The 22,778-nt window shown below is 41.8% G+C and overlaps 1 protein-coding gene across 1 annotated transcript; it reads left to right on the forward strand.

The window, feature by feature from the left end:
- The first annotated feature begins 839 nt into the window (after positions 1–839).
- Positions 840–22,367, forward strand: LOC132265057 (5-hydroxytryptamine receptor-like). The gene is made up of 5 exons (XM_059765500.1): positions 840–930; positions 9,205–9,448; positions 10,654–10,951; positions 19,317–19,918; positions 20,082–22,367. The coding sequence occupies exons 1-5, from the start codon at positions 879–881 to the stop codon at positions 20,089–20,091; spliced, it is 1,206 nt and encodes a 401-aa protein (XP_059621483.1). The 5' UTR covers positions 840–878; the 3' UTR covers positions 20,092–22,367.
- The last annotated feature ends 411 nt before the right edge of the window (positions 22,368–22,778 follow it).

Here is a 22,778-nt window from a genome sequence, read left to right on the forward strand (position 1 = left end):
ATATTCCACAAATTTGCGTTGAAGTGTAAAGACTAATTGGACGGAGAATGTAATACGATAATCCATATCATTAATTAACTAACATATGTGTCTCACTCCTTCACATGCCAATTTATACATTGTCTCGCTGGTTGGCTGGTGAGGTGTGAGTGTTTGCCTCATCAAGAAACATCATCATCATTGTCAGGTGCACAGACCGTGTGAGGGCGTCCCGCAGGAAGGTTCGGGGGCTGCAAAGAAGTGTGTGACGATGGAGGAATTATTGAGTGGATTGAGTGAGTTTCACCTGATCCTGGGAATCAATTAAATTTCTACATCACTTCGGCGACTGAGCGCCGCCACCCACTGAAGCCCAAGTGTGAGAGCATGGAATTGATGAGTGCGGTGTAGAGACGAGGAGAGAGGCCGGGCGAAAAATCGTGGCCTGGAGGGCGTGAAGAGGTGCGCAGGAGAGGAAGATGAATGAGCTTTTCCCTTCATGGTGGCCATGGTCTCGTCCAGATGATAGTCCTGAGCATCAGCAAAGTCCACCGTCGTCAAATGATGACACGGATCAGGCGCCACTGTGGCGACTTGGGCTCTACAACGGACTCACGGGACTCCTGAGCAACTTCTCCACTTCAATCAGTGGTGCCGGCGAGCACAGTTCAGCCACCAGAGCGCCGGCAACAAGCACACCCGAGCCGACCGCGGCCAACCTCAGCGTCCAGTCAATTGAATGGGTGTTCGTGAACTGCACGCACTTCTTCCACTGTGACCCCGTGAGTGTGGTGAACGCGAGTCAGGCCACAGTTGACGTGACTGCCGTGAGTGGCACGAGTGGCGTGAGTTGGAACAGGACAGACTCTTTCTCGCCCAACGGCGAGATCTTGCTCACGATGATAGCGACAGCAGTAATACTCGGGATCGTCATTCTAGCGACTGTGATCGGTGAGTGAACACAGAAATCTCATTCCTCTCTGCCAGATATCAGTCTGTGGCTCTCTCGCGAGTGGGATTTACAGCAGGAGGCGAGCAATTGCTGTGGGAAAACACTATCATCGCCACACCTTGACGCGCGCCGGGCTTTTATGTTTATTTGCACAGCGCGATATGCTTTCTTGGCGCCGGTAATTTTAGTTTTCGTCACTGCGATGCTGAATTCATCTCGCTGATTGAGAAATTCGTGGGGCGCAACTGAAATCAAGCAGCGACAATTGTGCTCTGCGTTGAAGGTGTTTCTTGTGTGGAAATTGAGCGAAATTGGGTGTTTAAAGCAAGGGCAACTTATGAAACTCCTTTTGAACAGACACAGGCATTTGTTCTGTTTATCTTATGGGGAAAATAACTGAGTTTTTGTGGCCAGCGATAAATTAACATTGCAGAAAAATGTCCAAACTTAAATTTTCTTCAATCTTCATATGTAATCACGTTTTGAAAACATCTCAATTCCAACAAACTAAATTGAATAAAAATATCTTTCTTATTCTTGAAGTAATTTTCGTCTTAAGCAACACTAATGGAACTTTACTAAACTTGTTCAAGAAAACTCAGAACCCTCTATAGATAGTGTATTTCACAACTATAGAAGGTTTCACATGTTTTCACCCAAATATAATTGAAATATATTGTTATTTTCAATTTCATTTTGTGATTAGAACAGTTTATCGAGCGTCTGATAAATTGAAAAGTCTTGTGACATGTGCAGACAAGTGTGCAGAATTCTTAGAATTTCATAAACATTCAATATAACTTCCTCTTCACTGTGCAGCATCACTTTGGAACCCCTTCACAGGACTTTATATGAGGCGAACTGCACAAGAGTTCAACATAATATGAAACATAAATGAACATGAGGATATTGCAATGTCAAAGGACAGCGGGAAATACTTCAGTGCTCCGAGACTATCTGTAAAATGGAATCTTATTGCAAGATTGCGCTGCAGAATAAATTTCCATATACGAGAGAGAGAGAGAGAGAGAGAGAGAGAGAGATAGAGAGAGCAAATTTGTGAATAGTGAATTGCGAGCAAAGTCATGCTTTCCATCAAAGAAATAACATCAATTTTTCCGTGTTGCTCGGCTGCAAGTGCATCTTGTTTAGCTCACAAATTGCCTACTTGAGAGCCTCTTGCAAAGACTATCCACACTACTTGTGCGATATTGTGTGTTGCGAAGGAGATTTGTTGATCTCAATTGAGTACAAAAATGTTGAGTGAAGTGGAAGACATTTCCATGAATGTTCGGCTGGATTGTTCTCCTGTGCCATCTTCTGGAATAGTTCTCATTTTCTCTGAGTGCCTCTTCTTCTGTGCCCCGGAAATCTCTCTCGCCAATCTCACAGCGCCAGGAATGCGATTAAGGGTGGGTGGGTGGGGGAGAGCGTGGAGATTGTGTGCGAAGCGAAGAGGAAGTTGAACAACATGACAAATACAATGTTTTCCGCAAAGTGAAACTTTTTAAAATCTCAACTACGTACTTAGACAGATCGCTCTTCATCTGGACTCTTGAGAAACTCCAGAGTTTGGCCACGAAAGTGCACAATAAACAGATATTTCGCCTATGATTTGCGGCGAGTCACGTCGCAGCATCAGTTCGGCAATGCTTTTCGTTTGGGGGATTATTTAAAATCCCGAGCAAATATTGATAGATAGAAACCTTGGGAAGATAACGAGCCATAAAGTGACTGAGAAAGTTTATTTAGACGGAACTTTGTTTTTCCGTGTGTAAGTATAACCATAAATACCCTAATGGTGGCTCTTGAGACTGCGATTTAGCATAATTTCCCGCGCTCGGCGCGCACCTTCTTCGCACTCCTCTCACTCTCCGCATCCAAAATGAATTTATTCTAATCAGCAAAATTGATCTAAATGTATATCAGCACTGGCTCGGATATGATTAGAGGAGATGAGAAAAATTTCAACTCACCTTTGTTACACAGGCGCGAAGACGCAGAATCTCCTCAATCTCAATTGTATTGGAATTTTTATCTGATTCACTCGCGCGCTCCTTTTTCCCGTCCGCGCGCCACCAAACCCATATATTTTGCCAAATTGATTATTATTATTCCATTATTGAAGATAATTGAATGAAACTTTGCGAGAAACTTTCCCTGTGTGGCGCTCATTGTCTTCAAAATCTATGTTTCGGCAATATTCTGCGTGTTTGTGTGTGTGCGGAGGAGGAAAATTCACCACCATTATTATTAAACTTTATCTCTTAGCCGCACTTTTGGCCAAATTTATATGTACATCATGTCAAATTTACATGCGGCAAAAAGGTGGCAGTCGTTTGGGGAGCAGTTGAACACGGATCATATTTCACATTGGGAAATTGAAAATTCCATCGCGATACATCGCGGCGAGAAAGTTCTCACTTCGCAGCAAAACCTTGACCTGTCACTCAAGTTTGAGGTTGCGATAGACGAGCTTTTTTCCGTCGCGCGGCGCCCCCGCGAATGCGACGTCGTTAATAATGTGGTTTTATCAGAAATAATGGTGTAAAAGTACGAGCGCTCGAATGGGGAAATGAGGGGCTTTTTAAATATTAATAAATTGAGTCGTGAGGCGCCCCGCAATAATCATAAATTAATAAAGCAGCAAATTTATCGTTCGCAATCGCCAACCAGGCGAATATAAACACATTTCCATCGTTAGCCTATCTCTCTATACTATCACTTTTTGCCACTCCTGCACTTTGACAGTGTAACTTTGGAAAAGGCATTTTCCAATTAATTACATATCAACGGCTAAACTGTGCAGTTATTCTGGCTTCGCTGCGCACACGTAACTTCTGATCCACCTAATTGAAGTGTTATTGGCGTTTCACATTGCGAAAGCTCTTTAGTGCGGCATCTCTGGTTTATTTAGGCCAACACAGCACAGTCAAGTTGAATGCTATTCAAATAACTTTCTCTGACAAGTTTTCCCACGTGCAGTGCCATTAAATGTGCCAATAAAATGCGTGGCAATTGAATTGCAATTGCTCTTGAAATGTTTCTCATTTGTTAAGTGATTTTTAACCCTCAATCGAACTGCAGAAATGTACATTTTTGTATTTTCATGTGATTAATTGAAATAGTATTTGAAATGCAGTTCAATTTTTAAAATTCATATTTTCTACATTTATTGTAAAGTTTTTGAAGACTTACTAATTAGCGTATTTAATTCATGTGAATTGAAAATGATTTCAATGAAAATTGCAAATATGCAATCAAAAGCAATTTATAACAAGCACTGATGTTTAATCTCTTCAAATGACTGACAGGAAAGCAAAATGTTAATATATTCAAACAAAAAATGGATGAAATTGATTGAAAATTCTTTTCATCACCGGAAAAAGCTTCCTTCAAACGCAATGACTAATTAAAATCACAACTAATTGCGTGGAAATTTTGCATACAGATGACATCGAGGAAAATTGCAGAGCGATGTAATTATGAATAGCCATAGAATGCTCTGCATATGAGTTACATCAAACTCTCCGTATTGTTGCACATTGATTGGATGCTGTGTTGTTGAAAGGTGGAGTAAAAAGCGTGATTCAATTTGATTCTCCAAGTAACAACCATGTAAAATTGAATTAATTACAAACGAACTATTCTGTGGGAAGAGGGGTAGTTTTATGTATTGCAGGTTATGTAATTTCCCACTTTGTCTTCTGCGCCCCGTTTTTGCCTGTGCAGTGGCGAATGTGTAGTCAGAAAATGCTATTATACACGGAGATATGGGGGTGTTTTCCAGGGTGAACAAGAGCATAATGCCAGACTCTCAAGTCTGCTCTTGTGCTCAGGCATATTCAAAAGATTCTGGAATTGTGCGGTGTAATATAACATGTTCTTGCATGGGTTTATTATAGTGGGAAATAATTATTAATTATCGTTCAACTTTACGTCTCCATAAACATCCTCATAAACAATTTTCATTTAATGAAATACTACATATGTAAGACAGTGTGTTTTGAGGAAACTGTAAAGTACAAAATTATTAAATGTTGCCTTGCCATGCATGAAACACAGGTGAATTTCATTGAAATATATATGTGAGAATCATCATAAAATTTCCCGCACTAAACTTCTTTTCCACCTTCAGACCGCATGGCAAAATCATGGCAAGTTCATGCGACTGTCGTTGGAATTTTTAAGGTGTGTTTTTCTCTCTCTCTGCTTTTGCTGAAAAATTATTATAACTTTTTATCATGGCAGTGGCGATGGCAATAAATCTCTCTGCGGGCATTTTTCTCCACCATCAACACTTGTTATGCTGTTTGACAAATTGAAAGTTTTGAGGGCGGCGCAAAGTGGGTGGATTGCAATAAACTTTTAATTATATTATTGTCTTCTTCCCTCTCATTTGCCACACACTCTCCACTCTTGTCCACATTGTTGATATACAAATGGCAGAATGATATGAAAATTAATTTTCAGCCATTGGCACGCACAGTGTTGAACTCGTGTGCTGTGTTTTCCACATCGAGAGGGTGGAAAAAAAAATTAAATTCAGCTCCATAACACTCGATCTGTGTCAATTAATCAAATAATTTTCACCACTGCTCTGTCGCACATCTGTAATATTGCTTCCCGACCATTTTTCATGCAGAAGTCTAGTAATTAATTACGGATAATTTGCGGAGGTGAAATAATGAAGTCTGTTGCTCATTTTTCACCCCCGAGCAAAGCTGGAAAATATGTACACACACACACACACTCACACATTCCTGCAATATCACGATGCTTGTATAAGGTAAATATTTTCCCGGTGGCAAATTCAATTTGCCAAGAAATGCGCAAATATCCAGCAAAAAATTATCCTCACTTCTCATGCTTATTCCTGTGCGACTGAAGAGAAGCTGCTGATATGAAATAAATTTTCATCCAATTTTTCCAACTCGACGCGACAAGCACGTTGGAAATGGCGAAAAGGAAAATCCCTTGAGGGATTAAAATGCTCAATTCGTCACCTTTTTCCTCACTCCTTCAGCTGCAGCGGCGCGCCGACAAATAGAATTTCCACCAAGAGACACAGTTGGAAAAGTGACAGACGCTCGAAGAAGAGCGAGAGAGAGAGAGAGAAGAAAAAACCGCGGCGATGCAAGTGTAACATTTCACTTCGAAAGATTGTACATAATTTACTTATGCAAATAAATATTTGTCGGGGTGGAAAAGTTTCATCTAGCAAAGCTCCTTCTCTCCTCGCTGAGGCTCACATTTGACTTTTTGCAGACACATTGCAGTATTAATTTTGGAAATTTCTGTCATACTTTCATTGTGTAGCGTCATGTTAAGCTAAAGTTTATGAAACATATTCATTTCGCAAGTTGCTCTCATTAGACTCACTCGCACGGAGAGTAATCATGCAGATTGCTTCGCTCCCATCGCAACTCCTATAAATTTTGAAAGTCTGCAAATATAGTACAAGCTTGCGAGCATGAGTGTCCATTCCAGAGGGCAGAAAGTAAAGTTGTCTATGCGACAAGGGGATAAAGAAGGTAATAAACATAAGCATAGCGAGAAAATGGACATCGATTTGAGCTCTTTATTGAGCAATTCCTCATAATGACAATTAGCACATCAATTCTCTAGTGCCTGTTTAGAATTATTATCGTCACACATTATTTCTTCGCTATATAATCGATATAATAATGGTTATTGAGCGCTGATTTCCGGACTTTTGTAATAAACCATAATATATTAATTGTGATAAAATTACACAAAACCACAAAACACAATTTTTAATTTGAGAATTACTCATTTTACAAGCTCTTTGATTAATTTTCCAATATAGCATGGGTTGTTTTTGCCCACAACAAAGTTGTTGCAAATTGATATTGCGCTGAAAATCAGCCAATAAAAACTACAGCGGTGGTTTTATTAAAAAAATATTTAACAAAATGCCGAGCATTACCAAATATGAAACTTTAATGTTAAGACTGGATTGTGAAGCATTCGCTTTATTGTCGGTTTTCCATACAGAATTTGTAATTGCTAGTCATTTTTCTTTCTCAAACACTGCATTAACATGCTCTAGAGCTAATCGCCTGGATTATCCGCAATGAAATAGGACAAGAATTTCTTCTGAGAGTTTTAGAAAAGGTCGCTTAAGGCACAGAAAGCACCTCAGAAGTCGTGACATTAAGTGAACTGCTGGCAATTGTCTTGGAAGGAAATCTCTGTTAAGCCTTATTAACGTCTTAAATAGATCGTGTGTAAAATGTTAATTCTCTGAGTCATATTCAATCATTCAGAAAACTACCAACTCACAAGTCCTGTTCATAAACATTTTTTAGATGAATCAAGCTCGATCGAACTCAAAAGAATTCATTCCAAAATGTTGTGTTAATACAGCGACATTTTTCCAAGAATTCTCAATAAACCTTCACATTCCAAAATCATTCTCTCGCAAAAGTGGAGCTTTAATATCTCAGGCCTACGCCAATGGAAAGCTCCCCAATTTCCTTCACCCACTCGAGGACGCTCGACGAGCGTCTACCAATAAAGAAATTATGTCATTGACTTTCCAATAAATTTGCAAATAATAAAACGGAGAAGTTACAAATCCTCCCTCACAATTGAGGGTGAATGTCAAGAGGTATGCCACACGAGAGAGGAGACGAAATCCAGGGGAGAACCAGAAAAAGCTCCCCCAAGAGATTTATGTCCCTTTTTTTATGACGACACTCACTGTATAAAACATTGTTCCTTTTTTCATCTCTGCCTGTCTGTGTGCTCTATTTTTTTCAATATATCGTCCGCTCTGGGGCGGTTCGCCCACCCCCTCATCGGCTGATGCTTCATTAGGCCACATGGGAGAAGCATTTAAAGTTGTCGATGTTCTTTCGGCCGGATTCGACCGTTAAAGCTGAGAGTGCTGCAAAGTGAATTAAATGCTTGAAGGAGCGTCTCGGGAAGAGACATGATCTGAAATTTAATTTGAAAGATGACTGAGAGGGTTAAGGAGAGGGAAAGGTGTGGAAATTTATTTAAAGCACTTTCTTTTCACCAAATCGATAACCAGAGGTGAATGTTAGGCAATTTGCATGTCAATCATGTGCCTCTTAGACATGGAAATCCACCTTGAGGCACAGCAGAAGACACAAATTTACCAAAGACAATTGCATGAGGAATTGTGAAAGTCAAGGACAAGGGGCAGATAATATGGCTGAAATCTGTACATCTTTATGCCAGTCTTCATCTTTCTTTAGCACTTTTCTTGAATTTGTGCATTAATTTATAGCCTATTATACTCTAATCTCAGTAATATATTGGTGTAAGAAATGCCTAAGACTTGTCTTAAGACTTCCCCTGAGCTGTACACCACTTCCACCCTCAATATCTTGCCCTTGGTCAGGGTCTTGGCGGCATGTGGGAAAGAATTGCTTTCTGATTTCTATTTTGAGTGTGGCGAAATCAATATATGTATTTTCCTTTTATCTGTGATGATATTTTATTGGAAAACGCATTCCATATTTTCTGCCATAATGCCTTTTCCGCGCTTTATGCGGTGTGTATTATTTTTCGCGTGGGAAAGCCAAGAGAGTGAGTAGGGAAAAGGCATAGATATGACTTGATTATGTAGATGGAAATCCAGTGAAGTACTACAATATTTAGATGTTAATCTCGAAAGGGATTCACGCGTCACCATCGAGGGTAACCAGGCGGATAATTTAGTGCCACAATTTGGGGTTGTGGAGGGCGAGGTTTATCAATTGAAAATATCCGAAATGGAAAACCACAATTTACATTTTCTCAACACTCACACAGATCTTCAGTTGGTATAATCGATTGAGGGTGGAATTTTGGTTGTGAGAGAGTGCCGAAGAGGGAAAAGCAATTTGATGTGTCAGAGATAAATTTCACTCTTTTTCCACATGGCTTTTTGCCATTAACAGAGAGAGAGAGAGATGAAAGTGGAACAGATTATTCATCTATTTGCCATGTTGGTAATTTGTACGCGTTCCTCTCTTTTCGCGCAATCGTCCTTTCACGCGTGTAAACTTTCCACTCTCTCAATTCGTGTGAAAGATTAAAGCGGGAGGATTAACGCGACGAGAATTGATTAGGAAAATAGCTACCAAATTAGAAATGCGAGGCAAATGAACCTTTATATATTTTGCACGGGCTGTGATTTGTGGGACGCCCAACGCGAGGGGCCCTCGATTAATTATTCACAATGCTTGATGTGTACTAAATTTAACTAAACATCGCATCTTTTCCGCCTGACTTCGCAGGGAATGTCTTCGTGATTGCCGCCATCCTGCTGGAGCGCAATCTGCAGAGCGTGGCCAACTACCTGATCCTGTCGCTGGCCGTGGCGGACCTGCTGGTGGCGTGCCTGGTCATGCCGCTCAGCGCTGTGTACGAGGTGTCCCAGGAGTGGCGCCTGGGCGCCGAACTCTGTGATATGTGGACATCGAGCGATGTTCTCTGCTGCACGGCATCGATTCTCCACTTGGTGGCAATAGCTTTGGACAGGTGAGAAAAGAGCTCTTCTTCTTCCTCCCTTTGCGACTCCCCATTTCCGCGCGCGCGAAAACACGCGGCAATATAGCGAATGATTGATGGTGAGATTGATTGATTGATGGACTTCTGTGTGTCTCAGCCCATCTATATGAAAATTTTCCCACCCTCCGCAGCCATTTTTCCCGCGCCTGACACACTGTTGCCATAAAGCATGGATTTTCGCGTGGATGATAACAAATATGTTAAATAGAATTCCCAGAAACACACCGCGAGTAATCAATTCATGGGTTAACGACTTGTGTGTCAGTGATTTGCTGAACATATTGCCAAGAGGAAAACTATCATCGCAACAGGATGTCGTGATAATGGTGGGCGAGGTGTATTTTCCAGAAAATACGCTCGGAAATAGAGCAAATATTGTCTTTTATCATAAGACTTTCGCATGAGTGAGAAACTTCATCAAAAGTCTCGAATTTTGTATCTAAGAGTGCAGTTTTAATTAAACATTTATTTTCTGCTCGTTAGTTGGATAGTGTTTTGGGTGTTCTTGCGAAAACTTCATCTATGTAAATATGACCTGAAAATATATTAATTAAGATCCTTTCTGTCGAATGCAGAGAAAACAAGACACAACTTTTGCATCCTTGGATCTTTGATCCTGTCCTAGTAAATATTGCGAACTTTTCAGTAAAGTACAAAACTTATCCTTTTAACTGAAAGATTCACGTTATTCTAATGCATATTAAATGCATTTGAAATTGTTTAAATTGTGATAAATATTCAATAAGTCACATTATTGCTAGAAAGAAAAATTTACCTATTTTTTAATCTTTTTTTTCTTACATTTGTTAATCATTCGTTGGGCAAATAGATCACAATCTCCTTTGAGTTTAGTCCTCAATTTAAATCGTGACACGAGCCACAGCTCAATCGCCTTGGCAATGATTCGAAGCAGACTCTTCGAGTCAAATTCCGTGCTAGAAGGTCAAAGGTGAAGTTCTCGAGGGCTGAACAAACTTTTGCCGTGTCTTACAATTTTCCGCCAATTCGCATAAATGCGATGGGAAGTGGGGCGAGTGAGCAGGAAGGATCGCAGGCTCAGCCTGGAGCCGGATGAGGCTCGAGTGGGTGGGCTTAAGTGGTGATTTCCGCGAGTGTAATCATGTGATATGCGGTTGAAGGGCATTTTGTGAAGCTCTCTGGTTCTCCACTTGCAGATACTGGGCTGTGACTGACATAGATTATGCCCATCAGCGCACGGCGCGACGCATCGGCGTGATGATTCTTGTGGTGTGGACGCTGTCGTTCCTCGTGTCGGTGGCGCCGCTGCTGGGCTGGAAGGATCCCGAGTGGAGCAATAGACTCAACATTGACCTGAAGTGCATGGTGTCGCAGGACGTGGGCTATCAATTGTTCGCCACGGCGTCCAGCTTCTATCTGCCACTCCTTGTCATCCTCGTGCTGTATTGGCGCATTTTTCAGACGGCGCGCAAGCGAATCCGTCGGCGACAACAGGTGAATTTATACTATCGCTTAGTTAGACGAAAAACACCGGGCCACATGAAAAAGCGTAGAAGAGAGATGAAGAGAGAGAAAACACGTCAGGTACTTTATGTTGTGACGCACTACACTAAATTATTTTGGATAATTAACCTTCCTCCTCCGGCTTTATCGTGCGAGCCTCCGACTGTCTTACAATTCTCTGTGCTCTTTTCTGTGGCGCGCCACCCTCTCACTCCCCCCTATGTCATGACTCCAATTTTCCCTAATTTCCCACCCCGCGCGCGTCACGCTCTTTCTCTCTCTCAGCTGCCCTTTTTCCTGTGCGCCTCCTTGTACAGTCGCACCTTTCTTATTGCTATTCAGCACACAATCGCCACGATCATCATCCCTCAATCCACCTGGCAGCGCTCTTTGTCTTTCTTCCCCACTAATTCTCCCGTTGCATGTGATCAGTGCGTCTCCTGGCCTCACGTCGCCGGCGCTGGAAATTCCCTATGAATATACTAATTAAGCCCGGCAATTGTGCATTAAAGCCATCAGTCAACAGTGGCGTAGCGCCGAAACTTAAAGCTCAAAGAAGCACTCAAATTGGAGGTGAAATGAGTACTTTTCAAACACATCTCAAACTGTTACAACAATTGTTTACAAGTGCGGTTTTCATTACTTCTCTTCCCATGGAAGTTTTAACACAAAACACATTGAAAAATTAATTTACTGCAGTAAAATTTTAATATTTTGGGTAAAATAATTGGTCTAAATTACAGTCAGCAAGTAATTCGATAATTTCTAAGTGTTTTGGTGCTTCACTTAAAAAAATTGAGCCTCAAACACTTCAAAGTGATTGAATTTCAAGACACACTTGCAGAAACTCATGCCAAGAAGCTCAAGACATGAAGCCTACGCCACTGATTGCAGCCCGGAGAGACAGGCTAAACGGCGGGCTAGAGTTTGGGGAAATTAATGTGGGCGGTGTGCGGAGTTTAACCGCAAAAAGCCGAGAAGGAGGTCAGAGGCCTGTGATTTACCGATTTCAGCATGAAAGGCGAGCGCAGGAGGAAAAAAAACCACCCCCAGAATGAGGGTTAAATTAAAGCGAGGAGACTAAAATTACAAGAACTGTGATGTTAATTCTTTTTTCTGCCCACTTTCGGTCTTCCTTGTGCAAATAATCATGATTATTTGCACAGCTAATAGTGAAGAATTTGCCGAGAGTGCCGCAGGAAATGTGTGTGTGTGTGTGCGGAAGGATTTGATGGAGAAGGAAGAATGAAATTGCAAAATGCCAAAAATTTCAGCGACGCGCGGAGAAGCTTTCGATTTTGCATGCTCACTGCAATATTTATTAATTTCTGTGCGTAAATATTTAATAATACGCTTCGCGTTGCCTTTTTTTGTTTGATAAATGGCGTTCAGAGAGCGTAGGCAAAAAATAAACTGCCACGCTTTTCATACTAGAGAGCTTTATTGAGCTTTTTTTTCACTCTCACGGTCGTGATTTCATTTAAGTCTCCGCCGTACAATGGCTCTTTGTATGTCTTCATACTTTACATGTAGTTTGAATAGGAAGTTAGGTAAATTGGAAAGGTTTCCTTCTTTCACCTTGAATGGCGAGACCAGGAAAAATGTTGTTCTGACTGATGAAAAAAGAAAAAAACAAAAGGAAATCGTGATTTTCTCAATATTACACACAAATTTGCCTCTCACAACTTAATTTAGCGGGTGGAAAATGTGAGCACGACGCGCAAAGTATGGCCATTGACCGGAAGTATCCCTTGAAAGATTTATTCACCGTGAAAAGGGCTTCCAGACCCATTAAAGCTGGGTGGGTGAGAAAGAAAAACAAAGCCCGACGAGGAATTAACCATGCAACATTCCACCATGACAAAGGCGTGTATAGTTTTCTTAGGCACGAGGGGGCTTTGTTTGTACACATGGTGGAAAAAAGTTCGTGCTGTCACATTGATTATTCATAGTTGAGGAACCGAACTACGTTAAATATTGAATACAAGGCTTCGTCCGCCTCGAGGCAGACGCGCGCTGCACACAAGACCCCGAGCTTTGAATTTTCCATGCCATTCTCCCACCCCCGAAACACCCTCCCGGACTTCCACACGCCCCATTTGGTGTGTATTTTCAATTTTGGGACGCAAAATTCCCCCATATGGGCTCCACGATGTGTGGGATATTTTGGTTTTCTAAATTCCTGGGCAGCAGCTTTCGTCGGAGCGCCAATTTCGGCTATTATGTGCCTTTTTTGTCGTTAAACTCAAGCAGAAATAAGCGCGTTTTGCTGTGCACACAAATCGATATTATGTGTATTTAATTGAATGCTGTGCGTATATTTCGGCACGTGGTACAAAACGAGAAAACTGCTCGTCAAACAGTGGAAAAATTCAGTGAGATGGAAAAATTTGCCACATGTTTTCCACCCTTCTCAGAAGCACATAAACTAATTTACATAACTTTCACATCCTTGTCAGGGTGGGAAATTGAAATAATAGGAAAACTTCCATTAAAGTGTCCGAAAGACTTGAATTCAATTCATTTGATCGAGTTAAAATTCCCATCTAAAATTAATTGTAATCTGCCACCGAAGAGCTTTTTTTTTTTGAATAAATTTCAATTTTTAACATGCTGATGATTCAATCATGCGAGATATAAATTCTGACGGATGCAGTTTAATATTTTTAGTGCCACTTTCACATATTCTGCAAATTAAATCCGCCAGCAAAGTAACTTCGGGAGAAATTTATTAAAATGTATTGGAAAAAGCTGCGCTTCACACAGTTTATCTCGCGCATGTTGACATGAGAGAAAAAAGCTCGTGAAATATCATGTCTAGGGCAAAAAAATACACGGCAAAAAGCTCCCAATTGTGTGTCAATTTCACTCCCTCGTTACATATTTTGTGGCTTATGCTCGGCTGGGATGTAACTGACCTAAATAATCATCTTTCCATTTATAGCATTTCACTGTGCGGTTTGGGAATTACTTTTTCATCCACTTTTTTCCACACTTCTTCTCCTCGGGCTTTTTTTTTATCCATCCCTCTCGCCGGGCGAAAAAGCTATGGGAAAAATGGATTTTCTTGTAGCATTCGCCGCTTCTGCATTTAGGGGCGAAGGACTTGTGTGTGTGTGCTGTTGATGGGAAGGTTTTGTGATTTGAAATGATTTTGATTGATTCAATTGAGCAGAAGAAGATTAATATTGCAAAATCCACCCCAAAGACGGTTGACATGCGGGTGGCCTTTGCTTGTTGCCGAGCCACAGACGCTTTGGGGATGATTTTGGAAAATGGTTTGTGAATGTGTGTGGGATTTAAAATTTATTATTTTGCCACATTCACCTCAGTGGATGCCTTCACAAATGAATTTGCACATTATACAGTCAGATGGATTTCCCAGAGACGTTGGGGAAAAGGATTGAATGAAATAGGATGGAAAATTCTACCGATTTTCCACTCTTACCTTTCATCTTTTTCCATTTGCCGCCCGGTGGAGAATCCCACACCCCCTCCTTTCCCATCATTTCATGAGAATTGTTTATGGGAGAGAAAATGAAGAAAATTCCCATGAATGTCTTCTCATCAGCCTCTCTCATTGTGTTTGTGTGTTCATGTATTCCTAATTAAGAAGCGCACAAAACTGATGGGAAATGAGAAAAGGGGGATGAGGATGAAAAACCCAGGGCTTGTAATTTTCCATGTTGCCACAGAATCTCATAATCTTATTTCGATTTTGGAGACAATTTAAATCCCATTGCGATGAGAGCGACGGAAAATTTCCACCGTCTAGCCATCACTTTCCATTGTGTTGGATCCTCTATGCTTACAATGTGTATGTGTATCCCCAGCCACACTCTGTCAACCCATAAAATTGCTCGTGAGGGATTTTCGGGGGGTGTGAAGCCCCTGTTCACAATAATATTTCACTTCTACACTCAATTCACCCATGATATCTCCTCGTCGGCCTCATTCTTGGGGATTGTAGCTCACCGAAACTGGCATAAACTGAGAAAATTTTCACGTAAATCCCTGGTACAAGGCATTCTTGAACGGATTTTCCGTCATACATTTGCCCCACACCAATTGTCACACGCCAAAAGGAGTTTGATACTCATTGCCACCCACTTTCAAGTGTCCTCCATGACGGCTTTATGTGGGACGCGCACTTTGAGGGTGAATATCGTGAGAGATGAGCGGTTTAGGGGGATATTGAATCTCTACGGGACAAGCTTGAGCTGATCAGAAGCAGAATCTTGAGAAAGTAAGCAGTTAAGATGAGATATTCAATCAGATTGATGCCTTTGGGTGGGGCTTTCACGTGGGCGTGGCTTCCGTTCCTCCGACAGTTTTCTTTTATACGACAATTTCAAAATTATGAAAGAGTACATAAAAAACTCACTTTCTCCACGCCAACTCTGTGTGTCTTATTAAACCCTTAAGTACACTCCTTACTGGAGGATGATCATAAATTTCTGCCACCAAATTGTCCTCTTTGTGAATTTAATGCCTAATATAATTTTTCCACACTTTGTCCAAGCGCGAGAGCTTTTTCTCCCTCCAATTGGGGGCAAAAAAAATTAATATCCACAGCACAGGGTGTGAGTGGCCAAAAGCACACATTTATTTTCCACTTCAGAAGGGTGTGCAAAAATAAACATATGCTTTTTCACTGCGCCAATGAATTAAAAAAGGGAGCATAGATATAATTTTTTACGTTCGTTTTTGCGGTGAAGCGCACGCGATGTGCACAAAACGCGCCTGAGGGAAATGATAATGCGAACAGGGGAGAATTCACTTTTAAATCCCATGCTCTCTCCCCGAGCACACAGTCAATAATGTAATCCAATTTCTATAAATTGCTGTTTTGTTGCTATTGCGGCGGGAAGTGTGAGGGTGAAAAATATCGAGGGCGGGGTTGATAAAGTGGCTCCCAGATGAGAGGAGCCTCAAGTACAAATATAGCATAACAATACAATCCATCTCGTCAAGCTATTCTCCTTGCAACTTCCCAGAGGCCACCGCGTCTCAGCGTTGTGAGAGTGGATATGGCAAAAGGTATAAGCAATAATACAATTTCCCAGCGAGGAAGCGAAAAGTATAGAGACAAAAAGGGGGTTGAGCGAGTGAGAGAGAGAGAGAGAGAGAGAGCTTACAGAGAAGCCGTGAAAAGATAAGAGAGTATGAGGGCGACAGAGGAAAAAAAGCCCGCCAAGAAGAGGTGAATAAACACAACAATGAGAAAGTTGAAAGTTTGAATAAAACATTGGCAAATGGGAAACAGGGCCTGACGTCGTTTGTCGCTCATGAGCGTTCACACAGGGTTGTTTTTGGGGTGGGAGAGAGAGAGAATAGGGAAAAAAATATTTTCCACTCCTTATCCATTTCATCACTTCACGCTGTGGTTGTAGAAATTCAAAAATAGCTCCCCAAAGTGCGTACACGGGATCATTGGAAGGGTCAAGGCGAGACATGCGGTGAATTGCTCGCTGTTGCAGAGGAATTTGTTCTCGATTGTTGCCCTTTTTTCTTCATGTTTCAAACATCAGCAACTCTTCGAATTGATGGGGAGGAAAGAAAAAGTTGCCATTGAGGAAAACTTTCCTCAACAACTTCTCTAAATTACCTCACAATCCCAGACAAAATCAAGTATGTGAGTGCAGAACATTGGCATTTTGATTCTTCTACGGCTGAAGATGGAGAAGGATTTCTCCGCACTCTTATCGTGCCAACAAATCACAGAGAAATCACAATGCAATTTTTTTTCTTCTTCCCACCACTCCAAAAAGATTCAACATGATAAGACGGAGGAGTGGATAAACACTGAAAATTGCCAAATTCGCAATAAAATCTTCAAGTTTTTCCAAGCATGAGAGACATTCATTGAGTGTTGGACATTAGAGGAAGGGGAATTTATATTTAGGACGTTTAGGATAGACAATAAAGACAGCACAGGCTGTCCAAGTTCAATTTCTCAGCACTTTAATCCTATCTCAAGGCGCTCTAAAGTCGCACAGGTTGCGCAAGACTTTGGCCAGACCTTACATAATAATTCTCATTCATTACTGCACGAGAAAAAAAACCGCCTTCATTGACGAAAAATCTCGATTGATGGGAAAATCACTTTGTCGTTAGCGCGCGTCCCTACTTCTAAATTAACATTTCGGGGAAAATGGGGAAAATGAAGGGAAATTCCTTAAGAAGGAGCGCCAACAGTGAGAGAGAGAGAGCAGCAAGTGATTTACATCGAATGAAATTCAATTTTCCGAGAAATTGAATTAAATTAGGAGATTTTTTTTATTAGGCGCCTTCGCCAAGATGAGGGAAAAATATAATGCTGCCAGAAATAGATTGTTTCACATGAGGAATATTTTTGGGCAGCGAGGAAAATGAGGATCACTTTCCCAAATTACCATACAATGCCATTTCGGATAACGTGCCAGCTCTGTCTTAGAAATTGAGACCCAATCATGAGGGATGGCGTGTGGAAATTTCCCCCCAAAAGTAGCACACAATCGATGGATTGCCGGCAGTTCAGCGCGCTGAATACCGAAAGATCTCACAATAATAGACTGGCATAAGTGATGATGTTTCTGCGTCCTGTGCAAACCAAGAGGAAAACAATAACGAAGGGACCAGCAGAAGCACTCAAGAAGTCAGCCTGACTGTGTATGTGTGTGTGTGTGTGGTGAAATACAAGGGGGAAATAATACAATTTGGATCCCTGAAGCGAAAACGATAAAGTGAAATTTTAGCAATTGTATGCTAAATCTCTTGTCATTTCTGGATATTATCAACATAAAGTGGTGGAATTTGGCGCAAACAGTCAAAACCCGCAATTGTAAAGTGATTAGTTCATACACAAAATGTCGCTGTAGAACTAGAGATCTTTGAAATTCCTCCCCATGTTGTTTTTGAGAAGTAGCACAAATATAATTTGATGATCTGCTATGACTTAACAATGAGGCCTAAAATGGCTGTTTTGGGCTCACAAATGAGGTCAAAAAGCTACGTTATTTTGCTCAAGAAAGACGCCTTTGTGCACAATTTCCGTGCGCAATATTTCCCTCTTGCTGGCATATTTGCACGAGACATCCCCTTCGGAAGGGGTTGGGCGGGTGGCGAGACTCCTTGGGTTTTGGGATGCGACGCACCGACGGAATTGCCACTGCTGTGTTGCCTGAGAAAACAAACATCCCTGGCAAATCCCACCCTCAGCACGCATCTCATTTCTCATGGTATCTTCCACTCGCACGCCCGAACCCACTCCATACATTGACTCGAGAGCCGCCAGAAGGACTCTTGTGGCGACGAATCCTCCACTCGCCAGGGGAGGACGAGTCCTGGCCAGAAAAGAGACTTCTCGCCCATGAATCCTGTGTGCAACTCCATCATCTCCTTGAGGTTCACCGCGCGCGAAAGATTTACTGCCTCTGCATGTAGAACATCTTCACTGCTGCGCCCCCTGCTCCGCCTGACATCATCGAGCCCCATTGCGGCGCATATTACGCGTACGTGATACTTTTTTTTCCATCGTATCCACCCCATTTACATCCTGGGCGGGCATCGTTGCTCTTCCGCATGAGAAAGTCTTACGACCGTATAATTTTCACTCTCCTCGCCAGCGCCCAGAATCCCTCTGGCTCGCCTTTGTTTATTTGTCGGCTCTGGCGAAAGGGGAGCCGAGAGGGCGGCATTCTAGGCACATTTTAGCCGTAAAATGCTACTTTTACCACCTTCGGTAGCGCACTAAAACAACTCCACCTCCACAGAAGTCACCAAGACTCAATAGAGAGTAAATTTCCTTCCGGGAAAATCCCTTTCTGGGCCTGGAATTTTTATTTCTGCTACTTCTGCTAATGGAGTTGCAAGTGAAATGGCGGAATTTTGCAAAAAAAGGAATCAGAAGATATCATTTGGACGATATTCCATCAGGAAAATATGTAAATATTGTATATAATTCTCATTTTCTCTAACAATTCTATTCTCCCTTCTAATTTCCCCTGACGAAACTCTAAATAATTTTCTTGAAGTTGCAACCAAAAGTACTTTGTAACATTGTAAATACTCTTGTGAGACTTGAATGCCTTTTTCGGATGTACTAAATGGAGCAACTTTTACTATTCACCTGCTTTAAAGTCCGCCCATGGATTCCATCGTCAAGCCTCTCTGTTTTCCGGATGTCTTGGTGGGATTTGCAATGCCCAGAGATCACCTAATGGGGCCAAATCCCTTTTTTCCGTCACGCATGAGACTGGAGATGCTTGGCGAGGAATTCCGAGGGCACGTGTAAGGTGGAAAAAAAAATTCCTACAGACGGAAGAATGCCGAAGACGCTTTTGCAACTCTAACGCGCGTGTATTTGTGTTCGCAGGTGAGCGGCGCTCAGGCCCAGCCGTGCGGCATGATCGCCACGGCGGCGGGCGGCAGCGCTGGCGTGGCGGCGGCCGTGGTGACTGTGATCGGACGGCCGCTGCCGACCATCAGCGAGACGACCACGGCCTTCACGAATGTCTCGTCCACCAACACGAGTCCCGAGAAGACGTGCAACAACGGCGTGGAGAAGGAAAAGCCGCCCGCCGTGGAGCCAGAATCCACCACCGTGGACCTGTCCGTGGCTTATCCCGCCACATCGGCGACGCCCACCATCCGGACGACCATCACGCGCCGGAAGCACCACAACTCGACAGACTCGAAGCGGGAACGGAAGGCTGCAAAAACACTGGCCATCATCACAGGCGCCTTCGTCTGTTGCTGGCTACCGTTTTTCATCCTCGCCGTGCTCATTCCAGTCTGTGCCTCGTGCGACATCTCGCCCATCGTGATGAGCATCTTCCTGTGGCTGGGCTACTTCAACAGCACGCTCAACCCTATCATCTACACCATCTTCTCGCCAGAGTTCCGGCAGGCCTTCAAGAGACTCCTGTGCAGGCGCAAGAGTCACCGGCTGCGGAGTCGCCACATGGGACTGAGACGGTAAATAGCACAAGATCCTCCCACCCACCTCCCCCCCCCCCCCATCCATGTGTGGACACAACAAAGCACCCCCGCCAAACACCCCTTAGAAATCCCTCCACACAACGAATTTAATCGAAATCCTTTCTCTCTCCCAACGACCAACACATTGAGTGTCCTCCAGAAAGAACTGACATGATAAAAGAGAATACAAGCTGAGGAAATTGGCACCCTTCTCGACACCTTCTCGAAGGAATCATCCTTTTTCTCCGCAACACCCACTTACAGTGCGGGCCGTGAGTTTAGGCACCGCTAAAGGCGCAAAGAGTGATTCTGAGGGAGATTTACTCTGAGATCGCGTACAGAGGAAAAAATTCATGCAAATCAACGTTATCAAATGAAGTAGAGTCAGTTGAGCTTTCAGACGCATAAAATGGGTTATTAATGGGAAATATTTCCCTACAAGTTTCCTCTGAGTATCGCGTCTCAATAATTCTCAAGTGCACTGTTGTTCGGTTAAGTGGAAATCTTTGCAAAAGTCGATGAATTTGCGAAAGTAATCAATAGGAAAATAGCCGAGAATATTAATGGTTTGTGTGCAATGCTCAGCGAGAGCAAACAATCAAGAAGGAGAGAGTGATTGGTGCAGAGGCGGAAAAATACCGTGAGAAAAGCAGGAAGTGAGAAAAGGAGTTAATTAATTAATGTGCACAGACAAACACACACACACACACACACACCAAATAATCCACTCAATGGGAAATTATTTGGGTAATTGATACACACTCTGAGGTGTTGTTATTATTAGAAAAAAAGGGGTGGAATTTATTTACAAGTCAATGGGCGATGGTGGAAAGAATGATATGATATGACCACGTGGAACAATAACAAGAAAGTTAAGCGTGAAATAAACACTCACAAGTCATCCATCATGAAATATTGCCAACACACACCAGAAGAAGAAGGAGAAAAAAAAGCAGACAGCAAAGCTCAAAATACACAGGAAAATATAGGATATGAGCGGAGATTTATTTAATATTTAGAGAGAAAGAGAGCTGTTCGCAGAAAATATGTAATAAATAATGCGCGCAAAAATGTGTGAGAGAATCGACTTTTATTGAAAACCAATCTTCCATAATATGTGCGAATGTGAGTAGCAAGAAAAAAAAGGAGATACATTTAGAGAGGGAGTATTTTAGCCAAGGAATGTCAAAGGAATGAAAAAAAAACTCTTCATTTTCATCACAATACCATATTTACACGAAGAGAGAGAGAGAGAGAATATTTTATATTTATAGAAAATGATCATGTTAAAACCTATTTAAATGCGAGAGTGAAATTTATTGTTAGGAGAATGATTAAATGTTGAATTTGCATTTGAGTGTTTACTGGGCGCAAAAAAGGTGCAAATTACGTAAATTACTTTGAACATTTGAGGCGTGCGCGTGTATTTTCAATTCAACCAAAAGACTCTTTTCGCAATCTTTCACTCTGGTGCAAAAGGTGCTTTTTGTGCGGAGATAGGCAAATGAAAGGGGATTTCAGCGTGTGTTAACACAGCCATCGAAGGTATTTCCTTCGGCAGGAGACACGCCGAGAGGAAGAGTGAGTAAGAGAAAGAGTGAAAGTATTTATCCCTTTGAAGAGATTATCCTTAATTTTCATTTTTCCCTCATTTTCTCACAGTTTACTTTTTGGGGTGGCTTTCCAATGAGACACACACACACACACAGAAGTAGAAGAGAAGTGAAGAAAAAAAGATCCCAAAAACAGCCATGATAAAGATGTGGCGAAATCCTTTCGCGTCAGACGACAGGAGAAGAAGAAGAAATTACGTGAAGTACAATCATTAATATTTATATGATACTGAGAACATATATAAATACACAAATGGCAGAATTTCCCTGAGAAAAGAAGTGAAAAAAAATGGAGCCCAGCATGAAAGGGAGGAAAAGTTCACTAGCAAGAGACAGAGAGAGAGAGAGAGAGAGAGAGGGTGAGATTTATGAAAAGAAGAATAAATGGGGGGAAAAAGGATCAAACGTAATGGCAAGGCGAGGATGAGATGAGGAGGAGACGAAACTTTTTGTGTGTGATTTTTCCCTAAAAAACACAAATTCCAAGAGAGAGACTTTCCAAAGTGTGCTCGGAGGACATAAATACATATTTCCCGTTACACACTTTAGCAATCTCTTCCACTGTTTTCCATTTGTATAGACATAAAAATATCGTCAATGCTCGCCCATGACAGAGGGAAAAAATGCCTGGAATGGTGGAGATGGAGAAGAAAAGAAAGTGAGTTGAAGAGTGTTAAAAGAACCTCTTTTCTCTTCATTGAAATATACTTTTAACATTGGATTCTTCTTCGATACAGTGAAAAAAAAACAGAGTTTTTCAATCTTCCAAGCACACTCCCATCATATTAATATAAGAGACTCTCGCCTGTGTTATTATCTCTCTGCATCATAATTTAAGGAAGTCTGAGAAAATTTGGAGGAAAACTTTCTGATTGCTTGCCAATTCAACTTGGCATTACATTGCCAAACATCCTCAAGAGTTTCCTCGCCGTTTTGCCTTCGAATCTTCAATTATAACACTGACTGAAAAACTCGACATGAAATACTTTCACCACACAATTTAATTTATTTGCCCTGGTATATAAATCCTGCCCAGAACTACAAGTGAAAGATGGAAATCCCATTAATGATTGCCCAATTGTTTGGCGGAAAAAGCTGCAGACAAACTTTTATGTGTGCCTTTTTTTCACCCCTGCATGACAAAGACTGCGAATAAAGTTCGCAGTTTGTGAAATTCAACGTCTCTCGATGAATTTAAATTAATTAAGAGTCTCTCTAACTGAAAATTGCACAGTGTATTTTAT

This window comes from Phlebotomus argentipes, unplaced genomic scaffold (genome assembly GCF_947086385.1).
Source record: "Phlebotomus argentipes unplaced genomic scaffold, Phlebotomus argentipes genome assembly contig_2, whole genome shotgun sequence".
NCBI classification, from domain to species: Eukaryota; Metazoa; Arthropoda; class Insecta; order Diptera; family Psychodidae; genus Phlebotomus; species Phlebotomus argentipes.

Coding starts and splice junctions, on each gene's coding strand:
- LOC132265057 (XM_059765500.1), top strand. CDS start 879: ATGATAGCGACAGCAGTAATACTCGGGATCGTCATTCTAGCGACTGTG. Junction 9,449..10,653: donor GTGGCAATAGCTTTGGACAG/GTGAGAAAAGAG, acceptor CTCCACTTGCAG/ATACTGGGCTGTGACTGACA. Junction 10,952..19,316: donor GAATCCGTCGGCGACAACAG/GTGAATTTATAC, acceptor TTGTGTTCGCAG/GTGAGCGGCGCTCAGGCCCA.